Source organism: Etheostoma spectabile, chromosome 11 (assembly GCF_008692095.1).
Source record: "Etheostoma spectabile isolate EspeVRDwgs_2016 chromosome 11, UIUC_Espe_1.0, whole genome shotgun sequence".
In the NCBI taxonomy this organism is placed as follows: domain Eukaryota; kingdom Metazoa; phylum Chordata; class Actinopteri; order Perciformes; family Percidae; genus Etheostoma; species Etheostoma spectabile.
The window spans coordinates 17,267,483-17,279,492 of record NC_045743.1 but is presented as its reverse complement, the minus strand read 5'-3'; the positions used below and the strand labels follow the sequence as shown (position 1 = coordinate 17,279,492).

At 43.3% G+C, this 12,010-nt stretch overlaps 1 protein-coding gene across 5 annotated transcripts in view; it reads left to right on the top strand.

Annotated features, from left to right (window-relative positions):
• Window positions 1-12,010, top strand: part of col6a3 (collagen, type VI, alpha 3) — a 51,915-nt gene that overhangs the window by 17,467 nt on the left and 22,438 nt on the right. For 3 of the 5 annotated variants that reach the window (XM_032530362.1, XM_032530361.1, XM_032530360.1), the window contains one exon: window positions 11,335-11,946. In XM_032530362.1, coding sequence (XP_032386253.1) covers window positions 11,335-11,946 — 612 coding nt within the window. Of the gene's footprint in view, window positions 1-7,080; window positions 7,618-7,847; window positions 8,448-8,678; window positions 9,279-9,523; window positions 10,118-11,334; window positions 11,947-12,010 lie in introns of those variants that run through there. The other 2 variants (XM_032530364.1, XM_032530363.1) reach the window with 2 other exon arrangements.

Here is a 12,010-nt window from a genome sequence, read left to right as displayed (position 1 = left end):
TCTTGTTGGATGGATCTGATGGTACTAGAACTGGATTCTCAACTATGCGAGACTTTGTCCAAAGAATAGTCGAGAAACTCAGTGTGGATGACACCAAAGACCGTGTCTCAGTGGTTCAGTACAGCAGAGATCCAGCTGTCCAGTTCTATCTGAACACGTACAAAACAAAAGGCGAGATCCTTGACACTGTCAGAGCTTTAAGGCACAAAGGCGGAAGACCCCTCAACACTGGAGCAGCTCTCCATATCTGAGGGAAATGTCTTCACAGCTCTTGCTGGAAGCAGGCGTCTTGAAGGAGTTCCACAAATATTATCTGTAAATTGGGGGAAGGTCTTCTGACAGTTTTTGATGGCACAGCCTCTGCTCTCAAACAGCGGGGGTTTAGCCTTGCAATTGGAACAAGGAGCTCTGACAGTGGAGAGCTGCAAGAAATATCATTGACCCTAGTTTTTGCTCATCAGTGTCCGAGTTCACTGACTCCCCCAGTGTCCAAGAACAGCTGTCCTCGAATGAGTACAGTGCTGTTTAGGGCCCGCCCATGACACCAACAGTAACTGGTAAGAAAGTGACCAAAGTTTACATTCTTAGATCACGGTAGGATGCAAGTTGGAAACTTTGAATAGGATTTTACTGAGTACTGTTTAACCAAAGTCACTTTGAAAACAGTTGTTCCGCATTTAAAAAAAAATGTTAACGTTGAGGTTAACTTTCATCATCTGACGTTGCACTGGAATTTTGCAAAAAACTAAATGTCTGAAATTTTATATCCTTAGTGGGAGAAACCATCAGGAAGGGAGTTGTCTTTTTGTTGGATGGAAACGATGGTACTAGAAACTGGATTCCCAGCTATGCGAGACTTTGTCCGAGACTAGTGAGAAACTCGTGTGGGGCGCACCAAAGACCGTGTCCAGTGGTTCAGTACAGCAGAGATCCCGCTGTCCCGTTCTATCTGAACACTACAAACAAAAGGCGAGATCCTTTGGGCACTGTCAAGCTTTAAGGCAAAAGGGGGAAAAGACCCCTCAACAGGGGACGCTCCCGTTCTAGGGATTGTCTTCAACCTCTGCGGGAAAAGGGGCGTCGGAAGGTTCCAAAAATTGATCTGTTAAATGGGGAAGGTTTCTGACGTGTTGTGCCCACCTCTGCTCCAAACAGCTGGGGTCTTACCCTTTTGAAATTGGCCCCGACTCTATACAAAGAACTGCGACTACCCACGATGCCATTTCCTCTATTTTGTCTGAATTCATGAACTTCCCATTTCCAACAGAAATTCAGTCCTCAGTGGATTGTGGTTGACTCCCCCCCAGAATCCCAAACCGTTTTTGGGTATGTTAGGGGCTTTCCCTCATGCGGGCCTAAAAGGCGGACTTTTTTAAACCCTCCACAAGGGGAAAAAACAAGTGAAAATTTTTTTATGATTAAAATTAGGTGTTAGGTGTTTTTTTTTTCTTAAATTGAAGGGCATGCGGGGGTTTTGGGAAAAAATGTCCACCAATTATATTATCAACAGGTATTTTTTCAAAAGGGCTTTACTTTTTTTTTTCCCGTCTTTTCTTTTGACATGCCAAAAAAAATATCGTTTTTCTTCTGGATTGTTCTGTAGCACAAGGGAGGCTTTTCCCGCCGCGTATTTTGTTGAGGAGTGTGGGAAAAAAAATGTGGAGAAACAAAAAACCTGTCTCTGTACCAGTACGGCAAGATGCGAAATCCCTTTCTATCTGAAAACTACAAACAAAAAGGTATTTTGGATTCGGGCAGGGGCTGAGACACAGAGGAGGCGGCCCCTCAACATGGGGGCCCGCACTCCAATCTAGGGGGCAATTCACAACTCCCGGGAGTAGCGCCCGCAAGGGTTCCACAAGTTACCCATAAATGGAAAATCTTTTTCAAAGGATACCCCGCCCCTCCAAAAAGCGGGATCTTTGTGATTGGATTGGAACAAGGAGCCAAAAATGGGACTCAGAAATTCAATTTACCCTATTAGTCTCATTGGCTGAGTTCCTGACCTCCCCATGTCCCCGAACAGCGTCCTCTGTATGGGACGTGCGGTGGGCCCCGCCCAGACACCAACTAACTGGTAAAAAAGGACCAAATTTTTTTCTCTTAGTTAGGGGGGCAAGTTGAAAGTAAAAGATTTCCTGGTACGGTCACCAGTCCACTTTTGGGAAAAGTTTTCCAGCTTATAACAAAAGTTAAAAATTTAGGTTTTGTTTTATACTGACGTTCACTGGAAAAAGTTGACAATGACCAAATATGTCTGAATTTTCTTATTCTAGGGAGGACAACCTCAGAAGGGATGTTGCCCTTTTTTTGGATTTTTGTGGTAAGAACGGTTCCCCAGCTATCAGACTTTGTAAAAGACATTTAAAATCGTGGGGAAAACACCAAAACCGTGCTCAGGGTTCAGTACAGCAAGATCCAGCGTCCGTTTATCTGAAACCTCCCAAAAAAAAGGCAGATCCTTGACACTGTCAGACTTTAAGGCACAAAAGGCGGAGAACCCCCAAAACGGAGCAGCTCTCCCGTATCTGAGGATAATGTCTTCCAACCCTGTGGAAGCAGGCTTGGAAGAGTTCCCCAAATATTGATCTTTTTAAAGGTGGGTCTTGAATGTTGATACCCCCTTCTCTCAAAGCGGGGTCTTTTTTTTGAAATTGGAAAAGACTTGACAAAGACGCAGACAAAATTCCCCCTGCCATTGCCCCTATTTTGTCTGTTCACGAAATCCCCGTTCCAAAACAACTATCTAATGAGTCGGGGTTGGGTCACCCCAGAAAACCAAAGCTGGTAGAAAAGCGGTCCTCATCGGTAAAAATACTTTTTTTATTTTCCACTTAAAGGGAATCAAATGAAAAAATTAAACATTTAAAAAAAGGTTTGGGTTTTTCTTTTTTAAATTGGTTGATGTAGGGTTTTCAAAAACCAACCCATTTGTTATTTTCCAAAGGACCCTTTTTGAAGGTTTTTCTTTTTTGTCTTTGTCTTTTCCAGTTGCACTGCCAAAAAACGTTTTCCTTCTGTGGTTCGAAACCCAGGTTAGGCTTCCCCCCACCGGGGTTTTTGTTTAGAGAGGGGGGGAAAACCAAGTGTAAAAAAAGACCGGGGGTTTTTCCCCGTACGGCCCAGGTGAGAAGTCCCATTTTTTCTGAAAACCTACACCCAAAAGAGGGATATTTTTGGGATTCGGGCAGAGGGGGAACACAAGGACAGGCCTCTCACACTGGAGCCGGGCACTCCAATTTACTCAGGGGCAATGTCCTTTTTACAAACTCCTCCGGGGAGTGCCCCCTGCAAAGGTGTTCCACGATGTTATTGGGGAAAAAGGGGAAGATCTTTTGACATGTTGCACCCCACCCGCTCTCAAAACAGCAAAGGGCATCTTTGTTGGGGCATGGAAAGGATCTTCAGTGGAGAGCTGCAGAAGATTCAAAAATTTAACCCTTTTTTATGCCTATCTGTCGAGTTCACTGCCTCCCCAGTGGTCCAAGACGCTGTCCTCTGTATATAAGTGCTGGGGAGGGCCACGCCATGACACCAACAGTCCCGGGAAGAAATGACCAATTTTTTTTTCATTCTTAAATTTGGTAGGAAAGCAAGTTAACTTTTTATTAAATAGTATTTCACTGAGTAAGGCCGCCAGGGGCCACTTTGAGGGGAAAAAAGTTTTTTCAGCATTTAAAAAAGCAAATGTAAAAAAAATTTAGGTTAGTTTTTATACTGACAAATTGCACTGGGGAAAAAGTTTTACACATGACCCCCAAATAGTCTAAATTTTTATATTCCTTAGTGGAGAAAACAAAACCTCAGGAAGGGGTGTTGTCCTTTCCCGTTGGAAAGGATTTTGAGGGGACTAAACGGGGTTTCCCCGCCCATCGAGACTTTTTCCAAAGGGCTATTTGGGGAAACCCCAGTGTTTTATGAACCAAAGGGCCGTGTCTCATGGTTCAGTAAGCCGAAAATTTCCCGCCCGTCCCGTTTTATCCCGAACACATACAAAAAAAAAGGGGAGATCCTTTACACGTCCAGCTTTAAAGGGAAAAAGGCGGAAAAACCCCCCAACACTGGAGCAGCTCTCCCCTATCTAGGGATAATGCTTCCCCACCTCTGCTGGAAGCAGGCGTTGGAAGGAGTTCCCCCAAATATTTATCTTTTTAAAAGGGGAAGGTCTTTGACAAAGTTTTTCCCGCCCCTGCTCTAAAAAGCGGGCATCCTTTTGTAAAATTTGGGAAAAAAGGGGCTTTTGAAGGGAAAAACTGCAGAATAAAAATGCCCGTTTTCTTTTTTGTCTGAATTAAAGAAATTCCCCCATTCCAAAGGAAAAATTGTCCTCCGTTTGGGGTCTGTGGCAATGATCCCCCCCAAAAAACAAACCGTTTCTTGGGGGGAAAAAGGAAAAAATTTTATTTTGGCCTAAAAGTGAACTTGTTTTATTTCACCATAATCAAACCCTTGTTAATTGAAAAAAGGGGGGTTTTTTTACTTTCAAAGAAAAATTTCCTTGGGGTTTTTCCTGTCCCCAAAGGGTGTTGCCCCGGTAATTTTTTGAAAAACCCAAAAAAATTTTTTTTTCCCTTTTTCCTTTAAAAGGGCAACCCCCAAAAAAAAATGTTTTTTCTTTGGATGGTTATTCTTAGAATGGGGTTTCCCGCCATGGGGGTTTTTTTAAAAAGTTTTGGGGAAACCCCAATGTGGGGGAAAACCAAAAACCGTGTCTCGTGGTTTAGTACGGAAGAGATCCAATTCCTTTTTATTTTGAAAACAAAAAAAAAAAGGGAATTTGGGGCCGTCAGAGGGGTTTTAAACCCCAAAGGGGGGGCCCCCCCAACAATGGGGCATTTTCGGAGGGGCCAAGTCTTCAAACCCCCCGGGGTGGGGCCCGGTGTTAAGGGGTTTTTCCCAAAAAGATTTTTGTTAAAAAAGGGCCCCGGGGGTCTTTGACTGTTGATACCAGCCTCTGCTCTTTAAACATGGGGTTTTTTGTTTGCAATTTTGGGAACCCGGAGTCTGGATGAAAGCTTTCAGGAACTATCCCCTAGTTTTGGGGTCTAAAATTTTTCTGAATTCCCTGAACCCCCCCAGTTCCAAAGAAACTTGTCCTCGTTGGGGTCTGTGGTTTAGGGGGAAACCCCAAAAAACCAACTTAATTTGGGAAGAAAAGGCCAATTTTTCAGCTTGGTTTTTAAAAAAAGGTTTAAATTTTTTTATTCCCCTGGGGGTAAATCAAACCAAGTGAACTTTAAAAAAAAGTTGGTTTTACTTTTTAAAAAAGTAAAATTTAGGGGGTTACTTTCACCAATTTAGTTGCCCCAACCTTTTTTAAAGGACACTTTGGTTTAAATTTTTTTTCCCCAGTTGGGGAAGCCCAAAAAAGGGAAAGTTTTCCTTTTGGAAAGGGTTTAAGGGAAAGGAATGGTTCCCTCCATGCTGATTTTTTTTAAAGAAGGGGGGGAGAAACTCCTGTGGGGGGGAAAACCCCCAAAAACCCTGTCTCTGGGTTTTTGTCGGGAAGATCCCGGTCAAATTTTTATCTGAAAACAACCACAAAGGGGATTTTGGGCCGGGAAGGGGTTTTTGCACCCCGGGAAGGGTTTAAAACTGGAGCCGCCTCCAATACTAGGGGAAAAGTCTTTAAAACCCCGCGGGGAACAAAGGGGCCCGGAGGGTTCCACCCAAAAATTTTATCCTTTTTAAAAAATTTGGGAAAGGTCTTTTGGGGCAGTGTTATGCACCCTTGCTCTCAAAAAGCGGGCATCTTTTTTGATTTGGGATTGGCCAAGGAGCTCTGACGGGAGAGCGGCCCGAAGAACATAGGGCCCTTTTGTTTTTGTTTTAAGGGTGTCCGATTCAAGACCTCCCCCGTGTAAAAAACAGCTGTCCCCTGGTTTAAAGAGTACAGTGCTGGTGGGGGGCCACGGGCCCCTGACACCAACAGTAACTGGTAAAAAATTTAAACCCAATTTTTTTATTTTTAAATTATGGGGGAAGGCAAGTTGAACTGTATTAAAAAAAGTATTTCACGGGGTAAGGGCCGGGGCCCCCGCCATTAGAAAAAAAAGGGTTTTTCCGCATTTAAAAAAAATTTTTAAAATTTTAGGTAGCTTCATCATTTGACGTTGCACTGGAAAAGTTTTCAATGACCCCAAATAGTCCTGAATTTCTATACCTTAGTGGAGAGAACAACCATCAGGGAAGGGGGTGTTGTCTTCAAAGTTGGTGGAAAATTTATGGTACTAGAACTGGATTTCCCCGTATGGAATTTGTCCAAAAAAACTTGGGGGAAAATCATGGGGATGAACCAAAAACCGTGTCTCAAATGTTCTTACAGCAGAGATCCCCTGTCCCCGTTTTTTTCTGAAAATACAAAACAAAAAAGGGGAGATCCTTGACCTGGGAAAAGCTTTTTTAAAGGGACAAAAGGGGAAAAACCCCAAAACTGGAGCATCTCCCGTACCCCAAAAAATTAATTTTTCAAAGCCCCCTTTTGGGGAAGGGAGGCTCCCGGGGAAAGGGGTTCCCCAAATATTTTATCCTTTTTAAAAGGTGGAAGGGTTTTTGACGTGTTGGGTGCACCACCTCTGCTCCCCCAAAAAGCTGGGGGGTCTTTTGCCTTTTCAATTGGGAAACCGGGGCCTTTAAGCAAAAAAATGCAACAAATCCCCCGATGCCGTTCGGCTCTTAATTTGCTGAATTTTACTGAATTCCCCCCCCATCCAACAGCAAAAACATCCTCAGTGGAGTCTGTGGTTTCCCGACGTCACCCCAGAAATACCACCGTTCTTGGTAGTTAATGGAATGTCCTCATGCTGGCCTAAAAGGCTGACTTGTTTTACCTCCACTAAAGGGAAATAAATCAAGTGCAATGTGTTAAGTGCATTTAAATATAGGGTTAGTGTGTTTTTATTTCTTTAAAATTGAAGTAGGCAGTGCTAGGGGTTTTGCAAATAGTCCACCAATTGATGATTAGTCCACAACGTACTTTTTTCAAAAGGGCTTTCTTTTTTTGTCTTCCTGTCTTTTCTCAGTTGACACTGCCAAAAAAAATATCGTTTTCCTTCTGGGTGGTTCTGATAGCACAAAGGTATGGCTTCCCTGCCATGCGTGATTTTGTTGAGAGAGTGGTGGAGAACCTCAATGTGGGAGAAAACAAAGACCGTGTCTCTGTAGTCCAGTACGGCAGAGATGCAGAAGTCCATTTCTATCTGAAAACATACAACACAAAAGAGGATATTTTGGATTCGGTCAGAGGGCTGAGACACAGAGGAGGCAGGCCTCTCAACACTGGGGCCGCACTCCAATACGTCAGGGACAATGTCTTTACAAACTCCTCCGGGAGTAGACGCCTGCAAGGTGTTCCACAGATGTTGATCCTGATAAACGGTGGAAGATCTTTTGACAATGTAGATATCCCAGCCTCTGCTCTCAAACAGCAGGGCATCTTTGTGATTGGCATTGGAACAAGGAGCTCTGACAGTGGAGAGCTGCAGAAGATATCATATGACCCTAGTTATGCTCTATCAGTGTCTGAGTTCACTGACCTCCCCAGTGTCCAAGAACAGCTGTCCTCTGTAATGAGTACAGTGCTGGTGAGGGCCACGCCCATGACACCAACAGTAACTGGTAAGAAAGTGACCAATTTTTACATTCTTAGATTATGGTAGGACGCAAGTTGACTGTATTAAATAGTATTTCACTGAGTACAGGTCAGCCAGTGCCACTTCGAGAAAACAGTTGTTCCAGCATTAATAAAGCAAATGTAAAAATTGAGGTTAGCTTTCATCATCTGACAGTTGCACTGGAAAACGTTTGACACATGACCCTAAATATGTCTGAATTTCTATATTCCTTAGTGGAGAGACAACCATCAGGAAGGGATGTTGTCTTCCTGTTGGATGGATCTGATGGTACTAGAACTGGATTCCCAGCTATGCGAGACTTTGTCCAAAGACTAGTTGAGAAACTCAGTGTGGATGACACCAAAGACCGTGTCTCAGTGGTTCAGTACAGCAGAGATCCAGCTGTCCAGTTTTATCTGAACACATACAAAACAAAAGGCGAGATCCTTGACACTGTCAGAGCTTTAAGGCACAAAGGCGGAAGACCCCTCAACACTGGAGCAGCTCTCCAGTATCTGAGGGATAATGTCTTCACAGCCTCTGCTGGAAGCAGGCGTCTGGAAGGAGTTCCACAAATATTGATCTTGTTAAATGGTGGAAGGTCTTTTGACAATGTCGATATCCCAGCCTCTGCTCTCAAACAGCAGGGCATCTTTGTGATTGGCATTGGAACAAGGAGCTCTGACAGTGGAGAGCTGCAGAAGATATCATATGACCCTAGTTATGCTCTATTGGTGTCTGAGTTCACTGACCTCCCCAGTGTCCAAGAACAGCTGTCCTCTGTAATGAGTACAGTGCTGGTGAGGTCAACGCCCATGACACCAACAGTAACTGGTGAGAAATTGACCAAGTTTTACATTCTTAGATCACGGTAGGATGCAAGTTGAACTGTATGAAATAGTATTTCACTGAGTACAGGTCAGCCAGTGTCCCTATTAGAAAAAAGTTGTTCCAGCATTAACAAAGAAAATGTTAACATTGAGGTTAGCTTTCATCATCTGACTGTTGCACTGGTAGATGTTTGACAAATGAACCTAAATATGTCTGAATTTCTATATTCCTTAGTGGAGAGACAACCATCAGGAAGGGATGTTGTCTTCTTGTTGGATGGATCTGATGGTACTAGAACTGGATTCCCAGCTATGCGAGACTTTGTCCAAAGACTAGTCGAGAAACTCAGTGTGGATGACACCAAAGACCGTGTCTCAGTGGTTCAGTACAGCAGAGATCCAGCTGTCCAGTTCTATCTGAACACGTACAAAACAAAAGGCGAGATCCTTGACACTGTCAGAGCTTTAAGGCACAAAGGCGGAAGACCCCTCAACACTGGAGCAGCTCTCCAGTATCTGAGGGATAATGTCTTCACAGCCTCTGCTGGAAGCAGGCGTCTGGAAGGAGTTCCACAAATATTGATCTTGTTAAATGGTGGAAGGTCTTCTGACAGTGTTGATGCACCAGCCTCTGCTCTCAAACAGCTGGGTGTCTTAGCCTTTGCAATTGGAACCAGGAGCTCTGATAGCAAAGAACTGCAGACAATATCCCACGATGCCAGTTCGGCTCTATATTTGTCTGAATTCACTGAACTTCCCAGTATCCAACAGCAACTTCAGTCCTCAGTGGAGTCTGTGGTCACTGACATCACCCCAGAAGTACCAACCGTTCTTGGTATGTTAATGGCAGGTCCTCATGCTGGCCTAAAAGGCTGACTTGTTTTACCTCCACTAAGGGAAATAAATCAAGTGCAATGTGTTAAGTGCATTTAAATATAGGTGTTAGTGTGTTTTTATTTTCTTTAAAATTGAAGTAGGCAGTGCTAGGGGTTTTGCAAAAATAGTCCACCAATTGATGATTAGTCCACAAGCGTACTTTTTGCAAAGGTCTTTACTTTTTGTCTTCCTGTCTTTTCTCAGTTGACACTGCCAAAAAAGATATCGTTTTCCTTCTGGATGGTTCTGATAGCGCAAGGTATGGCTTCCCTGCCATGCGTGATTTTGTTGAGAGAGTGGTGGAGAAACTCAATGTGGGAGAAAACAAAGACCGTGTCTCTGTAGTCCAGTACGGCAGAGATGCAGAAGTCCATTTCTATCTGAAAACATACAACACAAAAGAGGATATTGTGGATTCGGTCAGAGGGCTGAGACACAGAGGAGGCAGGCCTCTCAACACTGGAGCCGCACTCCAATACGTCAGGGACAATGTCTTTACAAACTCCGCAGGGAGTAGACGCCTGCAAGGTGTTCCACAGATGTTGATCCTGATAAACGGTGGAAGATCTTTTGACAGTGTTGATGCACCAGCCTCTGCTCTCAAACAGCAGGGCATCTTTGTGATTGGCATTGGAACAAGGAGCTCTGACAGTGGAGAGCTGCAGAAGATATCATATGACCCTAGTTATGCTCTATCAGTGTCCGAGTTCACTGACCTCCCCAGTGTCCAAGAACAGCTGTCCTCTGTAATGAGTACAGTGCTGGTGAGGGCCACGCCAATGACACCAACAGTAACTGGTAAGAAAGTGACCAATTTTTACATTCTTAGATCACGGTAGAAAACAGTTGTTAGGCAAGATGGAACCAGGAGCTATGACAACAAAGAACTACAGACAAAATCTCATGATGCCAGCTCTGTTCTGTACATGTTTGAATTCACTGAACTTCTCTGTATCCAACAGCAACTTCTGTCTTCCATAGTTAAAATCACCTGGTATATTATCAAGAAAGGTTATCTGCCTCCTTCTGCCCTTTCTGACTTCCTTTGAAATTCCTACAATTTTTCATGTGACCTCACGGTCCTTACGTGGCAGCATACAAACCGCAAGAGCACGGTTCTCTAAACTTTAGCATTTCCTTACTCATTCGTCAAAAAAAGCAGCACAAATTGCGTTATTGGCAGTTTGAGGAAACTTGTGTTGGCTTGAAAACAGACACTTCATAACTTGATGTGTCTGCTGCAAAGTCACCTCTCTTGCTCCTTGCTCCTCAGCTATAATATTACATCAACAATCAACAAAAGATGCATTTTCATCAAATTGCAGTATTGTGGCAAGCAATTTTGAGACATGAAGCAGCGTTGTTTGAGAGACTAAAAGCAGCTATTGGTTGGCAATGTTAACAAGCATAAGGGTAATATCCACCTCACTAATGGTTTAAACTACAGTATGCAGTATACCAACACAAAAATAACAATTACCAACATAAGCCACCACGTTCTAAGCAGACACATTACACACTAACAAAAAGTAACACTTGCATTTTGGTGTTCATTACAGCTGAGCAGACAGTTTTAGTTTTTTAGTTAATAGTTTGTGAAATACATTGCTGTAAAGGCAATAAACAATAACCCCATCATTTTTTACTTTTAAGTAAAAAAAAATATATAATCTGAACAATCTGTCACCACAATTACCATTGTCCTCTTGCAATAAGGACAGTTCATTATAAGAGGAAAAGTTGGGAGAAAATCTAAATGGCTTTTCTAATATTTACCAGATTACCACACATTTGGCATTAAAACATGCTTTCTATATCTGGTTTAGGAACACATTATGAGTTAAAAATTTCTCCATGTTATCAAGAAAGGTTGTAAAAAGATGTCCAACAGTGTCTCAGTCATGAAAGCTGCCATACATTGGTGTATAACTGCTGCCCTAAAAGTACTTTGATCTTTTCTTCCATATTTAAATATTTTTGTTATACAATATACTAATACTTTTTCTCTCTTTCAGGCGAGACGCAGGGCCCCCGAAAGGATGTTGTTTTCCTCGTTGATGGATCTACTGGTGTTGGACGGGAATTTCCTATCATCCAGGAGTTCATTCGCAGGGTGGTGGAGAGTCTCAATGTGGGCGAGAACAAGATCCGGATCGGTGTGGTCCAGTATGGTGACTCTCCTCATGCTGACATATTTCTGAACACACATACAACTAAAGAAGGTGTTTTGAATGCTGTCAAGGGAATCAGGCAACGAGGTGGAAGACAACGTAACCTGGGACAGGCCTTGCAGTTTGTCGGTCAGGATGTTCTGACGGCAGCACGTGGCGGCAGGAAGCAAGAGGGTGTACCACAGTTTGTAATTGTCGTCTCCAGTGGGTCTTCAACAGATGACATCAGTAGTGCAGCAACTTCCCTCAAACAATCTAGAGTTCTTCCCTTCAGCATTGGGACCAGGGATGTCAACCCTACAGAGCTCCAAGTGGTATCATACGTGCCTAACTTTGTCTTCACTGTAGATGACCTCCCTGGCCTGTACACAGTCCAAGAAAGCATAATTAACACTCTCACTGAGCTGTCAGATGACGACATCACCAGGATGCGTCCAGTATTCCCAGACATTGATGGTAATTTACTTAATTCATTTGTATACTTTTTACATGATACTTGACTGTTTCAATCATACTGCAG